This window comes from Chiloscyllium plagiosum, unplaced genomic scaffold (assembly GCF_037043375.1).
Source record: "Chiloscyllium plagiosum isolate Xiang-an unplaced genomic scaffold, Cpla_swu_hap1 HiC_scaffold_10, whole genome shotgun sequence".
Lineage (NCBI taxonomy): Eukaryota > Metazoa > Chordata > Chondrichthyes > Orectolobiformes > Hemiscylliidae > Chiloscyllium > Chiloscyllium plagiosum.
Window position 1 is genome coordinate 8156534 of NW_028270148.1, and position 18898 is coordinate 8175431.

At 44.2% G+C, this 18898-nt stretch overlaps 1 protein-coding gene across 2 annotated transcripts in view; it reads right to left on the reverse strand.

Moving 5' to 3' along the window:
* LOC122548150 (myc target protein 1 homolog) overlaps window positions 1-18898 on the reverse strand; it is a 154563-nt gene that overhangs the window by 10270 nt on the left and 125395 nt on the right. Inside the window, exon 1 of one of the 2 annotated variants that reach the window (XM_087991064.1) lies at window positions 15786-15983. The exons of the other annotated variant lie outside the window; for it this stretch is intronic. Within the exon in view, the coding sequence (XP_087847190.1) occupies window positions 15786-15846 (61 nt within the window). The 5' untranslated portion in view covers window positions 15847-15983. Of the gene's footprint in view, window positions 1-15785; window positions 15984-18898 lie in introns of those variants that run through there. 2 annotated transcript variants of the gene reach the window in all.

Sequence of the window (18898 nt, forward strand, 5' to 3'; positions counted from 1 at the left end):
GTTAACCCTGTATTCCGCATTCTTATTTGTCTTTCCAAAATGGACAACCTCACACTTGGCAGGGTTGAACTCCATCTGCCACTCCTCAGCCCAGCTCTGCATCATATCCAAGTCCCTTTGCAGCCGACAACAGCCCTCCTCACTATCCACAACTCCACCAATCTTCGTATCATCTGCAAATTTACTGACCCACCCTTCGACTCCCTCATCCAAGTCATTAATAAAAATTACGAACAGCAGAGGACCCAGAACTGATCCCTGCGGAGGACCCAGAACTGATCCACTTGTAACTGGGCTCCAGGCTGAATATTTACCATCTACCACCACTCTCTGACTTCGACCGGTTAGCCAGTTTTCTATCCAATTGGCCAAATTTCCCTCTATCCCATGCCTCCTGACTTTCCGCATAAGCCTACCATGGGGAACCTTATCAAATGCCTAACTAAAATCCATGTATACGATATCCACTGTTCTATCCTCATCCACATGCTTGGTCACCTCCTCAAAGAATTCAATCAGACTTGTAAGGCAAGACCTACCCTTCACAAATCCGTGCTGGCTGTCCCTAATCAAGCAGTGCCTTTCCAGATACTCATAAATCCTATCCCTCAGTACCCTTTCCATTACTTTACCTACCACCGAAGTAAGACTAACTGGCCTGTAATTCCCAGGGTTATCCCTATTCCCTTTTTTGAACAGGGGCACAACATTCGCCACTCTCCAGTCCCCTGGTACCACCCCCGTTGACAGTGAAGATGAAAAGATCATTGCCAACGGTACTGCAATTTCCTCTCTTGCTTCCCACATAATCCTAGGATATATCCCATCAGGCCCGGGGGACTTGTCTATCCTCAAGTTGTTCAAAATGTCCAACACATCTTCCTTCCTAACATGTATCTCCTCTAGCTTACCAGTCCGTTTCACACTCTCCTCTTCAACAATACGGTTCCTCTCATTCGTAAATACTGAAGAAAAGTATCTTCATTCAAGACCTCTCCTATCTCTTCCGACTCAATACACAGTCTCCCACTACTGTCCTTGATTGGACCTACCCTCATTCTCGTCATTCTCATGTTTCCCACATACGCATAAAATGCCTTTGGATTATCCTTGATCCTATCCGCCAAAGATTTTTCATGCCCTCTCTTGGCTCTCCTAATCCCTTTCTTCAGGTCCCTTCTGGCTATCCTGTATCCCTCCACTGCTCTGTCTGAACCCTGTTCCTCAACCTTATGTAAGCCTCCTTCTTCCTCTTTACAAGACATTCAACCTCCCTCGTCAACTAAGGTTCCCTCACACGACCATTTCTTTCCTGCCTGACAGGTACATACATATCAAGGACATGTTGTATCTGTTCCTTGAAAAAGTTCCACATTTCCATGACATCCTTCCCCGACAGCCTATGCTCCCAACTTATGCTCCTCAGATCCTGTCTTACAGCATCGTAATTACCCTTCCCCCAATTGTAAAACCTACCCTGTTGCACGCACCTATCTCTCTCCATAACCAAGGTGATAGTCACAGAATTGTGGTCACCATCACCAAAATGTTCACCCACTAACAAGCCCATCACTTGTCCCGGTTCATTACCGAATACCAAATCCAAAATGGCCTCCCCTCTGGTTGGACAATCTACATACTGTGTTAGAAAAGCTTCCTGGATACACTGCACAAACACCACCCCATCCAATCTACTTGATCTAAAGAGCTTCCAATCAATATTTGGGAAGTTGAAATCGCCCATGACTACTACCATGTGGCTTCTGCACCTTTCCAAAATCTGTTTCCCAATCTGTTTCTCCACATCTCTGCTACTATTGGGGGGCCTATAGTAAACACCCAACAAGGTGACTGCACCTTTCCTATTTCTGACTTCAGCCCATACTACCTCTAAAGGCAGATCCCCCTCGAACTGCCTTTCTGCAGCTGTTATACCATTTCTAATTAGCAATGCCACCCCCCTCCTTTTTTACCACCCTCCCTAATCCTACTGAAACATCTGTAACCAGGAACCTCCAACAACCATTCCTGTCCCTCTTCTATCCACGTTTCCATGATGACCACAACATCGTAGTCCCAGGTACCGATCCACGCCTTAAGTTCACCGACCTTATTTCTGATACTCCTTGCGTTGAAGTATACGCACTTGAACCCATCTCTGTGTCCGCAAGTATTCCCTGTCAGTGCTACCTTCTTCACAGCCTCCCCACATACTTGGATATCCTGACAAACAGCTAGCCTACTTGCTGGACTACAAGTCCGGATCCCATCCCCCTGCCAAATTAGTTTAAACCCCCCCAAACATTAAAGAGCCAGACATTAAAGATCCAGAAATGGGTCACATCTAATGACACACACGTGGCTCATATATTGGACAACACACTCTGAAAACAATTTGAATAGTGTCTTGAGACTTATTACATTTTCCAGAAAGAGCAAACGGGGATGTTGTTGTTTAATCCTTATCCAGAAAGATACACCTTCCAACAATGTAGCATTCCACAAGAGGTTTTATGCTTAAATCTCTAAGGTAGGATTTGAACCCACAACTCCCTGAGGCAGGAGCGATGAGACACAGACAAAAACCTCCCTGTCTCACCTTTTTATTTCCCTTTTTGTAGCGGGTTGTACTGATCATTTTAGTCCTTCAGCTAGCTTTCTCTGAGCCAGGACATTTGAAAAGTTGCATTAAATTTTGTGCATAACAAATTTGTGTTTAGTCATGTTCTTGTTAAATCTGGCAAACTCAGTTGGCAGGTTTGGACTGTGGCAGTGGTTCATTATTTCATCATTCTCCAACTATTACGAACACCAGATGGCAGGAAATTCCTGAGACAGTCAAGGTCTTGTTGATAAACTCATTATCAATATGAATCAACTCGACTGACTGAGGAAGAGAATTAGGTCATCAGTATCCGCAGTTTTGTCTTTCGGAGGCTGAGATGTGTTCTCTTCAACAGCAACAATTCATTTTTTGAGGCCTCAAAGCTTGAAAACTATTGACTCGGTTCAAGTCAGGAATGTGATCACAGAATGGCCTTCTCTGGGTGAAATCATTTAGCCCATCAACCATATGGCACCTCTCTGGAAGGGACCTTGATCCTCATCATTCTCCCCTGACCTTACCCTCCCAAACTGGCAAATAATTTCCTTGTTTATTGAGTGTAGATTCACTATTCATCTGGCTGACTAAGTCCAATCTGCACAATGGTACCATAGACCACAAAAATTATTAAACAGAAAAGTCAAAACTTTTTCTTTTCTGTTCACCAGTGGAATGTGCACATTGCTGATTGGACCAGCATTTATTTCTCACCCATAGCTGCCCTGGAGAAGGATCTGGTGAGCTGCCACCTTGAATCAATACAGTCCGTGTACTGTGGGTAAATCAATATCACTGCTCAGGAGGGACTTCCACAATGTTGACTCAATGATACTAAAGGAACATAGATACACTTCCAAGTCAGGATGATGAGTGGCTTGAAGGGGAACTTGCATGTGATGGTGTTCTCATGTATCTACTGTCCTCCGTTTCAAGGTGGCAGAGATCACAAGGTTTGAAGGTGCTACCTAAGGAATGTTGGTGAATTTCAGCAGTGTATCTTTTAGATGGTAATCATTGCTGCTCTGAGCGTCAGTGGTGCAGGAAGTGGATGCTTGAGGATATGGTGCCAATCAATTGAGCTGCCTTGTCCTGGATGGTGTCAAACTTCTTGAGTATGGTTGGAGTTGCACTCATTCAGGTCAATGGTAACCCCCAGGACAGTGTTGCCATTGAATGTCAAGGGATGATTTTCATTTGAGACTCATTAGGACTGGGATACAAGAAATCAAATTTGGAAAGGGGACACCAATTTATACGACTTGCGAAGAAGATGCTGATGGTTGTATCATGATTGGCTTGGGGATGCAGGGGGAAATTTTAGCTGTCTATCTGAAGGAACTGATTGAACTCAGATCAGGCAAGTAGTCAGCAGTCAGAATGTCACTATGGGGAATGTCACAGGGGACCCTTAGAATACCATGTCCAACATGAGATGTGATTCTGCTTTGGACAGCAGTAAGTAATCCCAACTGTCCTAGGAATTAAACCAGCAAAATAATTTTAAGATTATCAGTTTGGTTTGCAACTTGAAGCATTTAGGCCACACTGGATCCTGTTCAATATACGTGATAGGGATTTGTTCATACATCTCAATTTTTTAATGCCAATCCCTGCTGCATTCCCCATGGCAACACTTCAATCAATCAGAGTCTACCTGCCTCATCTAAATTTCTTTTAGCTTACTGTGATTGACAATTAATAGATGCTGAAAACAAATTGAGGGGCAGAATGTATCTGCTCCTGGTTTGATGTTGGTTCTCATTTCCCTGAAAACTGGTTGTAAGGTGGGGTTTGGGGCCCAGCTCTGTCACTCCTTTCCTTTGTAAATTGCTGTTTCGTGTATATGACTGTTCACATTAACTGTTTGTAATTTCTACTGGTTAATAAAATTATATATACATTTTTCTGGTCCTGGAGTGGTATGGACTGATTAGGGATGTAAAAATGGATTTGTTAATGGAAGTTCATGATTTACAAATTTAATCAATATGCTTTGAAGAAGTAAGCAGGGGTGTTGATTAGGGAATTCTTTTGATATGATCTAGATGAACATTAGTGGGATTTCTCATAAGATCCCTCATGGTAGACTAACCAAGATAGTTAAAGGCCATGAGATCAAGAGCAAAACGGCTTATTGTTTACAAAACTGTCTGAAATGCAAGACGCAGGGGTTAGACCACGCATGGTAGGGCACTGGAAAGTACTGAAGAGCCAAGGGACCTTGGCATGCATATCTATGGATCCCTGAAGGTAGCAGGGCAGGTAGATAAGTTGCTTAAGAAATCACATGGGCAGCTGCAGTTAGAAGCTAAGGCATGGAATACAGAGCAAGCTGGTCATGCTATAACTGCATAACACACTAGTTAGGCCACAACTGGAGAACTGTGTGTAGTTCTAAACACCATGTTAAAGGAATGATGTGATTGCACTGGAGGAGGGTTAATCCAGAGGCTAAGTCTGAAGCTCTGCTGACATAGATTCATATCCTACTGTGTCAACTTGTAAAACTTAAATTCAATCAATTGGTAATTTAGAGACAAATGTGTTTGATTCATTAATGCTGTTTAATCTGCTTCCCTTACCTCGTCTGACCTACATGTGACTCCAGACCCAGCCTCAATTTTAGCAAACCACTCAGTTTAAGGAAACTTACAATGGGCAACAAATTGTACCATTGTCAACAATTTCACATCCCATCAAAACAATAACAAAAGCCTCAATTTCAAGGATGAGGATCAAACATCATTTCATGTCCATTGACCTTCTTTGGATGCATTTGATTCATTCAAAGTCAGGCATCAAGTGAAACAGTTCCCACCTTGTGCCAAGTACTGTACATGATGATTTCTACTTTTTCCTGACGCAGCGTATGAACTACATCTTGTTGTCCACTTGAATGGGATTAAGACAATTATAATGCGTTAGTTTGTTACAGAGATATTGAGAATAAAGGTGCTCAAAAATGTTTGAGAAATAACCTTTTAGAAAAACAGTAAGGTGTAGATCATGAGCTGATGTTTAGAGTTTGAACAGGGTAACTGGTACATAAGTTACTTTTAAGATAGGTTTAGGAAATATGAAATTACAGAGAGTGTTTGCTTCCAATAAATGTTAATTTCATGGACAAGACTTTGAGGAAACCATTGCATTTGCACACAAATATTCACTCACAGTCAAAAACAACCAAAGAACGTCAAATGCAATTGCAGAAACTCAAACAGAAATTGCTTCAAAAACTCAGCAAGACTATTGGGCGAAAGCATAGTTAATGTTTCAGATCTCATGACCCTTCTTCAGAAAGGACCCAAAATGCTAACTCTAGTCTCTCTCCAAAGATGCTATCACATCTCAATTTAACTTAGATTTGCCACAGTGTGGAAATAGGCCATTTGGTCCAACAAGTCCACACTGACCCTTCAAAGAGTAATCCACCCAGATGCATTTCCCTCTGACTAATGCACCTAACACAACGGGCAATACCTCACGGCCAATTCACCTGACCTGCATATCTTTGGATTGTGGGAGGAAATTGGAGCACAGAGGAAACCCACGCAGACACGGCGAAGAATGTGCGTAGACAGATGCCCGAGGCAGGAATCAAACCCAGGTCACTGGCATTGTGAGGCAGTGGTGCTAACCACTGAGCCACCATGCCACCCTCAAACCTGTTGAGTTTTTCCAGCAATTTCTGTTTATTTGATTTCCAACATGTAGTTCTTTTGTTTTTTTTTTGTCTGAAATTGAGTCCAATAACGATCATAAAACCACTGTTGGTTAAAACTCATCTGCTTCCTTTTGGGATGGAAATTGACATCATTACCATGTGTGACTGCAGTAATGGGGTTGACCTGTAACTGCCCTCTGGGGTGATGAAGGATGGACAATAATCGCTTCCCTAGCCAGCGATGCCCACATCTTGTTAATGAATTTAAACAAAAATCTCGCACTTTTCAGATGATGTACATTTTAACTTCCAAGTTCAAAGGAAGACATATTTCTATGTTTTGGTTTATGTGTGAATAGTGACATCAGCTTTGGTCCAAACTGGTGAAGAAGCATTCATAAAGCATCTTCAGTAGACTCAGATGGAAGCCTTGCATAAAGAAGGGAAGGAGTGTGCAAACATCAAAGCATCCCATTGACTGGTGCAAACACCCATTGCTCCATCTGCCAAAGGGTGTGCAAACAGTGGACTGTTCAGTCACCTCTGGACCCACAACAAGTGGGGAATAAAATCGTCTTTGATCTCGAGGGCACAGAATTGGGAGAACAGGGAGTAATTGAATGGGAGTGGGCGTGCAATCAGTGGGAGAAATGAGAAAAGAAAGGGAAAGCTGACATGACTGGTATGGTAAAAAGTGAGGACTGCAGATGCTGGAGATCAGAGTCAAAGAGTGTGGTGCTAGAAAAGCACAGCAGGTCAGGCAGCATCCGAGGAGCAGGAGAGTCGACATTTTGGGCATAAGCCCTTCATCAGGGCCAAGTTGACAGATAAATGGGTGGGGGTTGGGACTGGGGGGGTAGGTAGCGGGGAATGCGATGCCTAGATGAAGATGGAGGTGAAAGAGATAGGTTGGAGAAGAGGGTAGAGCAGATCAGTGGGAAGGAAGATGGACAGGTTGGACAGGTAAAGAATGGTAGGGTGCGGTGTGGAGAAAGAACAATGTCTGGGAGAAGCTTCTTCACCAATGAGATCACCAGTCAACTTTACTGTGCCACACCAAGGTCTGAGAGCCTAAATCAGTCCGCTCTCGGGCCTACCCATTCAGACTCAAGGATTGTTCCTTCTGCTAGTTTTCAGGTCCTTGGATGTAAGGCACTTTACAAACAACACACTGGATTCCTGATGCTTTTCTCTAACCCCATGACTGGTGTTGTTATATAAGGTATCAGCTGTCAATCACATTATGAATGGCATCACAGGAAGTGACATCTGACATTCAGTGTGTCAAAGGACTTGCTCCAACCACGCGGGGGTCACTCCTTTTTCTGTGTGTGCATAGTTCAATGAAGATTTTGGTGACTGAAGTCTGCTTTATATCCATAAGCAAAGTTACAATGGGTTATGAGCTTTAATAAAGAGAGATGAATCCACGTTAGAAACTTTCAAATGCGGTGAATTGTTATCATTACATGTAGAGAAACTCAGCAGGCATTTTGTCAACATCAAGGTCTCACAGCTATACGTGAATCATGAGATCATCTGGTTTCTGATTAGATGAGGGAGGCACATTTGATGAGAACACCATAGGGAAGCTTTCAGCTGTTTGTCAAATGAGAGGGTAGTGAACACAGAGGGGCTAGCTTGGCTTGACATCTCAGGTGTCATTTCAGCAGCAGTACATTACCCCAGTACTGTGTGAAACTTGATTACAGGTATCCATTCTTGTCAGCAGCAAGTAAATCCATAGCCTTTAGACTGGTAGCAAAGGTTTCTTTTAACTGAGCCAAATACTTGATGAGGAAACAAGCAGTCAGTCGACCTATGTTACTGGGACGAGTAACCCTAGTCTCTGAGCCAACTTCTAACACATGACCCCATCACCTCTGAGTAACATAACACTTGTGAGAGTAAAGAATGGAACAATCATTTCTCTCTAGTGCTGAACAAATTGCTATATACACCCTGTTTCCTGTTTATATAATGCTGCCTTGTAGTCTCTCCACCAAACCTTATCCCTACAGATAGTTTCCTGCCATATTGCTGCATTTCACTCTTCGTATGATTTTGTATCATATTTTAGAGAGGGCTCATTCCACATTTGGAAATCTGAGCTGCATCTGTGATGTTGAGAGTGAGAAGGTGGGATGGGGATAGCTAGCTTTCCTCCCATCATGACACTGACAATCAGCTTCAGAACTGACCCTGATCGCGAAAGGGAAACAAAGACTTGCATTTCTGTAGCGCCAGGATATCCAAGACAGTGTCATGTTTTCAGTACTTGTGCACAGTTTGTCATTGACTGCCAAGTTTCCTACATTGCAAAAACATGCACACAGCAAGATCCCACAAGCAACAATGTCATAATTGTGACCAGACTATTAGTATTAAGGATATTTGTCACAGGATCAATACTGGACCAGGTCTTTGACCAAATAAAGAGCTATACCATCTGTTTTACTGGTACAGGAGGATTAGTGAGGATGCCCTACAATTCTTTTCCAAATAGATCCATAGTATCTTTACATTCAACTTGCTTGGATTGCTTCATTTGGATAGACATCATCATGAAACATGCAGTATTCCCAATACTAACCATCCAATATTGTGGCACTTCCTCACTTTTAACCTTCTAATAGCGCAGCACTCCCTCAGCACTGATTCTCTGACATTGCAGCACTCCAAAAGTAGTAATCCATTGATAGTTCTGCACTCCCTCAGTTCTGACCCTCCAACAGTGCAGCACTTCCTCAGTACTGACCCTCCAACAGTGCAGTACTCCCTCAGTACTGACCCTCCTACAATGCAGCACTCCCTCAGTACTGACCCTCCTCCAGTGCAGCACTCCCTCAGTACTGACCCTCCGACAGTGCTGCACTCCCTCAGTACTGCCCCTCTGATAGTGCAGCACTCAGTACTGACCCTCCAACAGTTCAGCACTTCCTCAGCACAGACCCTCTGACAGTTCTGCACTTGTCAGCACTGACCCTCCTACAGTGCAGCACTTCCTCAGTACTGACCCTCCTAAAGTGCAGCACTCCCTCAGTACTGACCCTCCTACAGTGCAGTACGTCCTCAGGACTGATGTTTCGACAGTGCAGCACTCCCTTATTACTGACCCTCAAACACTGCTGCACTCCCTCAGTATCTGTCCAATGACAGTGCAGCACTCCAGCACTCTGTTGTCCCTCGGCAGTGACAATGCAGCGCTCCCTCAGTACTGATCCTTTGATACTGTGGTGCTCCTCTAGACTGCTGACAGTGTGCCACTGAGAATAACGGATCATTTGAGTTGTCGACCAATGAGCTTTTCAGGCATGCTTCACCGTTTTAGATCATAACAAACCATCTACCTGAACACTAACTCCCCTCCTATCTTCATGTCCTGTGATATAAATAGCATCCAGAAACCACTCAAGTTCCACCTTAAACATTCTCAGCAGCGATGTGTCTGAACATTCCTGGATATATTTGGGAGATTCCCCTCTATGTGGGTGAAGAAATTTCTTCTCATCTCAGTCCTAAATGCCTTGCCTCTTAATCTGAGACGGTGTCCCCTGACTCTAGACACCTCAAATAGAGGAAGGCCAATAAATCATGTGGACTACACCCTAGAATTCTGAAGGAGATAGCTGAGGAGATTGTAGATGATCTTTCAGGTGGTGATCTTTCAGGAATCACTGGAGTCAGGGAGGATCCCAGAGAATTGGAAAATAGCAAATACAATACCCCTGATTCAGAAGGTTGGGGGGGAGGGAGACAGAAGACAGGAAACTATAGGCTGCTTAGCCTGATGTTGGTCATTGGTAAAACTTTCGAGTCCATTATTAAGGATGAGTTTGCAAAGTGGTAGGAAGTGTATTGTAAAATAAGGCTGAGTCAGCATGGCTTCATCAAGGGGAGGTGATGTCTGATAAATCCATTAGAATTCTTTGAGGAGGTAATGAGCAAGTTAGACAAAGGAAAGCCAGTGGATCTTTTTGGATTTCTGAAAGGACTTTGACAAGGTGCCGCACGGGAAATTGGTAAATAAGATAAAAGCCCATCATGTTAGGGGCAAGGTATTGGCATGGATAGAGGATTGGCTGACTGGCAGAAGGCAGAGAATGGGGTTAAAGGGGACTTTTAATTATAATGATCTGGACAAAGGAACTGAGGGCATTGTTGCTCTGTTTTCAGATGGCACAAATGGTGGTGGAGGGAGAGATAAAGTTGAGAAAGCGGGAAGGTTGCACAAGGACCTGGACAGGCTAGGAGAGTGGGGAAAGAGTGGCAGATGGAATACAATGTGGGCAACTGTGAAATAGAGGCACAGACTATTTTCTAAATGTGACGGGCTCCAGAAAACTGAAGTTCAAAGGAAACTGGGAGTCCTAGGTCAGGATTCTCTTAAAGTTATCATATCGATTCAGTTCATGGTTCGGAAGGCAAATGCAATGTTAGCATTCATTTCAAAAGGGCTAGAGTACAAGAGCAGGGATGTACTGCTGGGGGTGTATAAGGCTCCGGTGAGACCATATTTGGAATATTATGAGTAGTTTGGGCCCTGTATCTATTGAACAATTTTCTGGCATTGGCGGGGTTACTGAGGAGATTTACAATAATGATTGCAGGGATGAAGGGTTTGTTATATGAGGAATGGTTGAGGACTCTGAGTCTGTACTTATTGGAGTTTTGACGAACAAAGGGGCACCTTATTGAAACTTACAGGATAATGAGAGGCCTGCATAGATTGGATGTAGAGAAGATGTTTTCACCAAAAGGAGAGACTAGGACCTCAGGCACAGCCTCAGAATGAAGGGATGACTCTTTAGGACTCAGATGGCGAGGAATTTCTTCAGCCAGAGATGATAACTCTGTGGAACTTATTGCTACAGAAGGCTGTGGAGATTGAGTGTACTTAAGACAGAGATAGATAGGTTCTTGATTGGTAAGCAGATCAAGGGTTGGGAGAAAGGCAAATTAATGGGATTGAGGAACATATCAGCCATGATCAAATGGTGGAACAGACTAAATAGACTAAATGGACTAATTCTGTTTCTATTTCTTATGGTTTTATGGTCTGGCCTATCTACACTAATCTCACTTTCCAGCCCTCAGTCTTGACTGTTATGACATTTAAAAGTTCATCCATGTACTGTACTTTTTAAAGGTGAGGGTTCCTGCCTCTATTACTCCTTCCCCCATACTTGTCCCCAGTGCATTCCAGACCCCCACCCTTTGGATGCCAAAATTTTGACTCAAATTCTCCTCATAGAATATGAGGAGAATTAATCTGGTCCAATCAGGGCATCCTGGCTGATGGATAAAAAGGTGAATATCAGAGATGCTGACACTTTAGTAGTTGATGCTGAATGAGCCAGCACTGATATCAAGGACTATTCATGTGTTAATAAAGGGCACCTTACTGACAGATACTGGCCTCTGTGAAGTTATTTAGACAGTCTCTTGTATCTATAATTCTGGGAGATTTCTAGTATGTTCCTCTGTGAAGACAGACACAAACTTCTCTGCCACTCCCTCAGTACTGTCTAAATGTTAGGTTGAGTAATGTGCTCAAGTAACTGGAGGTCGAAACTAGGGTGGTCTTTTCCCAAATATTCTTTGGATTAACACCAATTATTTTTATGCCCCTGTTGTCAAAAGCATGTGAAAAAAATGTTACTGGGTTAACACAGCCTGTTTCATTTTGTTTAGGAGGGAGGAGTCCTTGTTTGAATTACTAGAACTTGAGAAGGTGGATTTTGCAGCTTGTAAAACAAAATAAGTTCCAGCTGAAGAGGAATCTGTGTGCTCTGGTTTCCGGAATTAAATTCTTCTGCTCACTTTCAGGTAAGCACATTGTTAGTCATATGTGTTCCCAAACCATCTGGTTCCTTCCTTGCTAATTGTTTGCGACGTTAAAGGTCAACTGTCTTCCAATTGGGAAGGGGTTGGTGGAGACTGATGGTTGGTCAGGGCACGGAGAGACAGAGTCTGGTTAGATCCACACTCATATGACAATTCTGTGATGACAGAATATATTGTTGACGCAAATTTGATAGATGATCATGATAGAGGGTGTGTCCCCTTTAAGAAATGTCATTAAATATTTAAGGATTGAGGCCTGTGGGAGAGCAGTCCTTGGTGGAATTCTTGCTCACACCTCTCAAGAAAGGGTTACTGAATCTAGATCAGGCATAAATTCAGGTGGCTTTGAGTTACAATTCTTTAGTGAGCCAGAGAGTCAAACAACATGGAAACAGGCCCTTCAGCCCACATTGTCTATGCCAACCTGCAAACATCAAACTACACTAATCCCATTTACCTGCATTCGCTCTACAGCCTACTGTGCCCCAGAATTTAAAGTATACATCCAGATGTTTCTTCAATGTTTTAAGAATCCCTACCTTCAACACACTCTCAGGCAGTGTGCTCCACAGATCTATTGATATTTGGATCAAATTATTTTTCTCAAATCTCCCATAAGCCACTTACACCCCATCCAGTCCTTTTGTACCCTCTGGTCTTAGACATGTCTGCCATGGGGAAAATATTCTCATGCTTTATTCAATCTATAGCTCTTGTACACTTCAATCAGATTCTCCCTTAGCGTCCTCTGCTCCAAGGAAAGCAAACCTAGCCTATCCAATCTCTCCTCACAACGGACACTTTTCATCTCAGGCCACATCCTGGTGAATCTTCTCTGCACCCTGTCCAATACAATCACATCCTTCTGTTAGTGTCCAGAACCACACACAATATTCCATCTGTGCCTTCCACCTATATTCCATCTGTGGTCTAACCAATATTTTGGAAAGTTGTAACATGACTTCCTTGTTCCTAGATTCTATACCCAAACTGATGAAGGCAGGCATCCCATATGCCTTCTTCCCCACCCTGTCTACCTGAGCTGACTTCTTCAGGGATCTATGGACTTGTGCACCAAGGTCCCTTTATTCCTCAGTACTCCCTAGGGATCTACCACTCACTGTGTATATCCTTTCCTTACTAGACTTTAATTACACTATACTATCTTGCTGCCATAGGAATTGTATCTGTCCTTTCAATGGGTCAATTGTGGTCTTGAGCCCCTAAGTGGTCAACCAGTGACAACAAGAGCAACCTCCTGCTCTGGTAGTATTTCATCAACAGTCATGGAACAAAACAATAAGGTGAACTCTAATGACTTGGTTGTGGTTTGGTGATTGGTCCCTACAGATCTCTGTGTCAAATGAATGTGCCCCAGGACTTGGCTTTCCACCTGCTTATGGCATGCAGTAGACACTGTCCTCCCAATTGCAGCAACTTCCATCCCACACATTGGGACCTGTTGGCCTGGCTCTAATGAAACCCCTTCCATGTACATCTAGGTATCAAATCCAGCAATGAAGCTGCATTGAGTCAAATACCACAGAAGCTGCCCTTCAACTCAATGGGTTTGTGCTAACCTATCCATACGAATTTCATTTTCTAACACTTGACCCATAGCCTTGAATGTTATGGCCTTTCGAGTGCTCATTAGAGATTTACTTTTCAAGTTTGTGAGGTTTCTTGCCTCAACAGTCCCCCCAGTCTGTGCCCCCATCACCCCCAGGTGAAAAAAGACCTTTCCTCAAATTCCCTCTAAATGTCCTGTCCTTAATCCATGAAATAATGGCCCCTTGTTACTGACCCTTCAACTCAGGGCGACAGCTGCTTCCTATCCATGGGTTTCTAATGGCTTTGCTGGGACTGGAGGTCTGCTAGTCATCTAATTGACCTGCAATTTTCCTGGAGGTGGGGCTTCCTCGAAGATGGGCAGAAGTCCCAATCTGAACCGATTGAGAGAATGACGACTGTTAAACCAGCTCAGGGTTTTGTAGCTTTGCACTGGCATTCTCAACCCTCAACTTGGGAGATTCTGGGCAGGGAATTTGTTTCACAAAGAAAGAGCAAAGCTGGAGAGTGGGTTTATGAATCAAACTGAAAAGGACAGTCAAATATTTGGAAGCTGCATCGAAAAGTGGAGTTTAAATGAAAGTTGGATTGAACAGCCTGCTTTGTTTTGGTTTTAAATCCAGTCAGACTCAAAAACTATCAAATAAAACTTTCCCTTTCCAAGAACGTTTTCTTGAATGTGTGACTTAAGAAGTGCATGATGCATTTCTAAATCATTTATTGCTCAGAAGAGCAAGAGCTTTAATTCAGAGAGATTAACAGGAATGGAACGGAAAGACAAAGTCATGAGTGACGCATTCCATCGTAGAGAGACTGAGGGAGAAACATGGAAATATACAAGCGAGGTTTGGAACACAGGATATTCAAGACTGGAAAAACTGATTTCTGACCTGGGAGATACTTGTGCACGAAATAAAGATAGCTAGCAGGTAGGTACAACAGAAATCAGGAAGGTTCATGGAATGTTGGCCCGAATTTCAAGGGAGTTGCGTATAAGAGTAGGGAAAACTTACAGTAAGTGCTGTACAACAGTGCAACATGCTGGCGAGACCACATCTGGAGTATTCTAAGCAGTTTTGATCCCCTTATTTAGGGAAATATTATTTCGTCAGAGGCAGTTCAGAGAAGGTTCACTCAGATGACTCCCGGTATGGAGGGATTGTCTTGTGAGCAGAAGTGGTCTCATTGAAACATGTAAGTGACTTGATAGGGTAAATACTGAATGGATGCTTTTCCTCATAGTAGAGTCTAGGAGGAAAAGGCATCATCTCAGAATAAAGGAGCACCAATTTAAGATCAAGATGAGGAGGAATTTTCTTCTCTCAGATGGTTGTGCATCTTTTGGCCCAGAGTGCTGTGGAGGCAGAGACTTTCTATTTACTTAAAGCTGAGCTAGATAAGTTCTTGATCAATATGGGAATCAAAGAATATGAGGAAAGGACAGGAAAGGGGACATAAGAAATGTTGGATCAGCCAGAATCCCATTGAATGCCAGAGCAGGCATGATGGACTGAACTGTCTGCTTCCGTTCCTATTTCTTCCAGTCTTCTGTCTACCTGCTGGATGGTCAGAGTACACTCTAAGTGATTAATCATCTCTTCAAGTGTTCTCTGTGCAACATAAGTCAGAGATGGGCAAAAATGAAAACAATGGATATGGAAGTACAAAGAGAAGCAACATAGAATGGCTGAGAAAAAGAGTGTGGGAGACAGTATAATGAATGGAAAGGCGCAGAGTGACCAGTACCTGAAAACGGAGCAAACTTAAGGTATTGGGCTATGAGGGAGTGAGGCAGAGTAATTAAGAGAGTACAATGGAGTAGAATTAATTGGAAAAGGCAGTTGTAAAGTAACAGAGAACATGTGTAAGAAATAGAGAGAGAAAAGGGAAGAAAATGATATCTGGACAAATATATGAAAGAGATAAACCAAATAGAGGTGGAGAATCTCTGACATAGTGTGAAGTGGAGAAAAAAATGAGGAAAGAAAAATCGAGAGTGAACTGGAGAGCTCCTCAAACCCACTGATATTCCTAAATTAACACTTTACAACAGCAAAACAATCAGTTCCAATCCCAGCAGATAATTTGTGTGCAACTTACCAAGAAATCTGTCAGGTAACGAGTAACTCACTGAATAATTCGCAGTCCTATTGACATCCATGATCAGTTCAGTGGAGCCAGTGAAAACCAGACACTGTGAGGTGTCAGCTCACCAGACAAACTGAACAAAGTTACCTCTCAGTGAGGAAAAAGAAGTTTTCCTTATTCGCTCAAAAAATAAAATTGGACTGTTTGTTGGAATGGAAACTCTGCTGCAGTGGTCTTCCTGCTTTTGTACTGAAATTAGTAACTGCTGCCCTTATCATTGTTAAACACTGGGCTGAAAGAATGTTGCTATTTCCTTGCTATCATTTCCTCTAATTGAAATTATTGAACTGAAAGACACAAGGGAAGGGGCTGCAGAGAGAAAGATATTGCAGTCAAATATCATTCTCTGCACATATTGGAAAAAACCGTTAGGGCACTTGTTTGCTCTGGGTGGGTATGATAAATGTCCATGATTATTCTGCTTTTGAATGAATCTATTAATATCAAATAACAGCTTGAGTGAAGGACTGGAAAATGACCTCGACCTCTATGAGAGGATAACCTTGGGGACAGGAGCAGTGTTTTCAAATCAGAATAGCAAGAACTGAAAGCATTTTTAAAAAATGAAATTGCAATTAATTAATTAACTCCAAATATTTGCTTTGAAACTGAAAAATTTCCAATCCTGTGATTGAATTTTTAGTTTCTGCTGAGTTTTACCAGGTTTGCAGGGTTAGGTGGAATGAACCGGAGATTGAGACGAATGGCATAATCTCTTTCAATGGGCTGGAATGGTTAGAATGGGCTGAAAGGCCTGCTTCTCATAGAAATCTGTGAACTTTCAATGGATACTTTTTGAGTTGGAGGAAGATTTGTCATGGCGTTCCTCAGGGCTCTATACTGGGCTCTTGTTTTTCCCGACCGGTATATGAATGATCTGGAACTTGGTGTGCTGGGGGCTGTTTCAAAACTTTCAGATGAAACTAAACTTAGAAGGATTGCAACTGTGAGGAGGACTGTGGGGAACTCCAAAGGAATATTGACAAGTTGGTGGATTGGGAAGATAGGTGTCCAGAAGAGCATTGAAAGAATTTAAAACAAGGGTTACCATTCTAAAGGCGTACAGGAGCAGAGGAACCTGAGTGGGTATGTGCACAGATCATTGAAGACGACAGGATGGGTAGATCAACTAGGAGAAAGTGAGGACTGCAGATGCTGGAGACCAGAGTTGGAAAATGTGGTGCTGGAAAAACACAGCAGGCCAGGCAGCATCCGAGGAGCAGAAGAATCGACGTTTCGGGCATAAGCCCTTCTTCAGGAATGAGGCTAGTGTGCCAAGCGGGCTGAGATAAAAGGTAGAGGGGAGGGAATTTGGGGGGAGGGGCACTGGGAATACGATAGATGGAAGGAGGTGAGGGTGAGGGTGATAGGCCGGAGAGGGGATGGGGGCGGAGAGGTCGGGAAGAAGATCGCAGGCCAAGAGGGCGGTGCTGAATCCGGGGGTTGGGACTGTGATAAGGTGGGGGAAGGGGAAATAAGGAAGCTGGAGAAATCTACATTCATCCCGTGTAGTTGGAGGGTTCCTAGGCGGAAGATGAGGCGCTCTTCCTCCAGGCGTCGTGTGGTCAGGGTCTGGCGATGGAGGAGGCCAAGGACCGGCATGTCCTTGGCAGAGTGGGAGGGGGAGTTAAAATGTTCAGCCACGGGGCGGTTGGGTTGGTTGGTGCGGGTGTCCCAGAGGTGTTCCCTGAAATGTTCCGCAAATAGGCGGCCTGTCTCCCCAATGTAGAGGAGACCACATCGGTTGCAGTGGATACAGTAAATGATGTGTATGGAGGTGCAGGTGAATTTGCGCCGGATATGGAAGGATCCACTGGGGCCTTGGAGTGAGGTGAGAGGGGAGGTGTGGGCGCAAGTTTTGCACTTCTTGCGGTTGCAGGGGAAGGTGCCGGGAGTGGAGGTTGGGTTGGTGGGGGGTGTGGACCTGACGAGGGAGTCGCGGAGGGAGTGGTCACTCCAGAACGCTGATAGGGGTGGGGAGGGAAATATATCCCTAGTGGTGGGGTCTGTTTGGAGGTGGCGGAAATGACGGAGGATGATACGATGTATCCGGAGGTTGGTGGAGTGGAAGGTGAGGACCAGTGGGGTTCTGTCCTGGTGGCGATTGGAGGGGCAGTGTTCAAGGGCGGAGGTGCGGGAAGTGGAGGAAATGTGGTGGAGAGCATCGTCAACCAAGTCGGAGGGGAAATTGCAGTCTTTGAAGAAGGAGGCCATTTAGGTTGTTCGGTAGTGGAATTGGTCCTCCTGGGAGCAGATGCGGCCGAGGTGAAGGAATTGGGAAGATGGGATGGCATTTTTACAGGGGGCAGGGTCAGAGGAGGTGTAATCTATGTAGCTGTGGGAGTTGGTCGGTTTGTAGTAAATGTTTGTGTTGAGTCGGTCGCCTGAGATAGAAATGGAGAGGTCTAGGAAGGGGAGGGAGGAGTCTGAGACGGTCTGGGTAAATTTGAGGTCGGGGTGGAAGGTGTTAGTAAAGTGGATGAACTGTTCTACCTCCTCGTGGGAGCATGAGGTAGCGCCAATACAATCATCGATGTACCAGAGGAAAAGGTGGGGGGTGGTGCCAGTGTAGCTGCAGAAGATGGACTGTTCCATATATCCGATGAAGAGGCAGGCATAGCTGGGGCCCATGCGGGTGCCCACGGCTACTCCTTTGGTTTGGAGGAAATGGGAGGATTGGAAGGAGAAGTTGTTAAGAGTGAGGACCAGTTCAGTCAGTCGAAGGAGGGTATCAGTGGAAGGGTACTGGTTGGGTCAGCGGGAGAGGAAGAAGAGGAGGGCTTGGAGGCCTTCGTGATGGGGGGATGGAAGTGTATAGGGAGTAGATGTCCCATTGTGAAGATAAAGCGTTGGGGGCCGGGAAAATTATGGAGGAGGTGGAGGGCGTGGGTGGTGTCCCGAACGTAGATGGGGAGTTCTTGGACTAAGGGGGACAGGACAGTGTCGAGGTATGCAGAGATGTGTTCAGTGGGGCAGGAGCAGGCTGACACAATGGGTCGGCCGGGGCAGTCGGGTTTGTGGATTTTGGGCAGGATGTAGAAATGGGCGGTGCGGGGTTGTGGGGC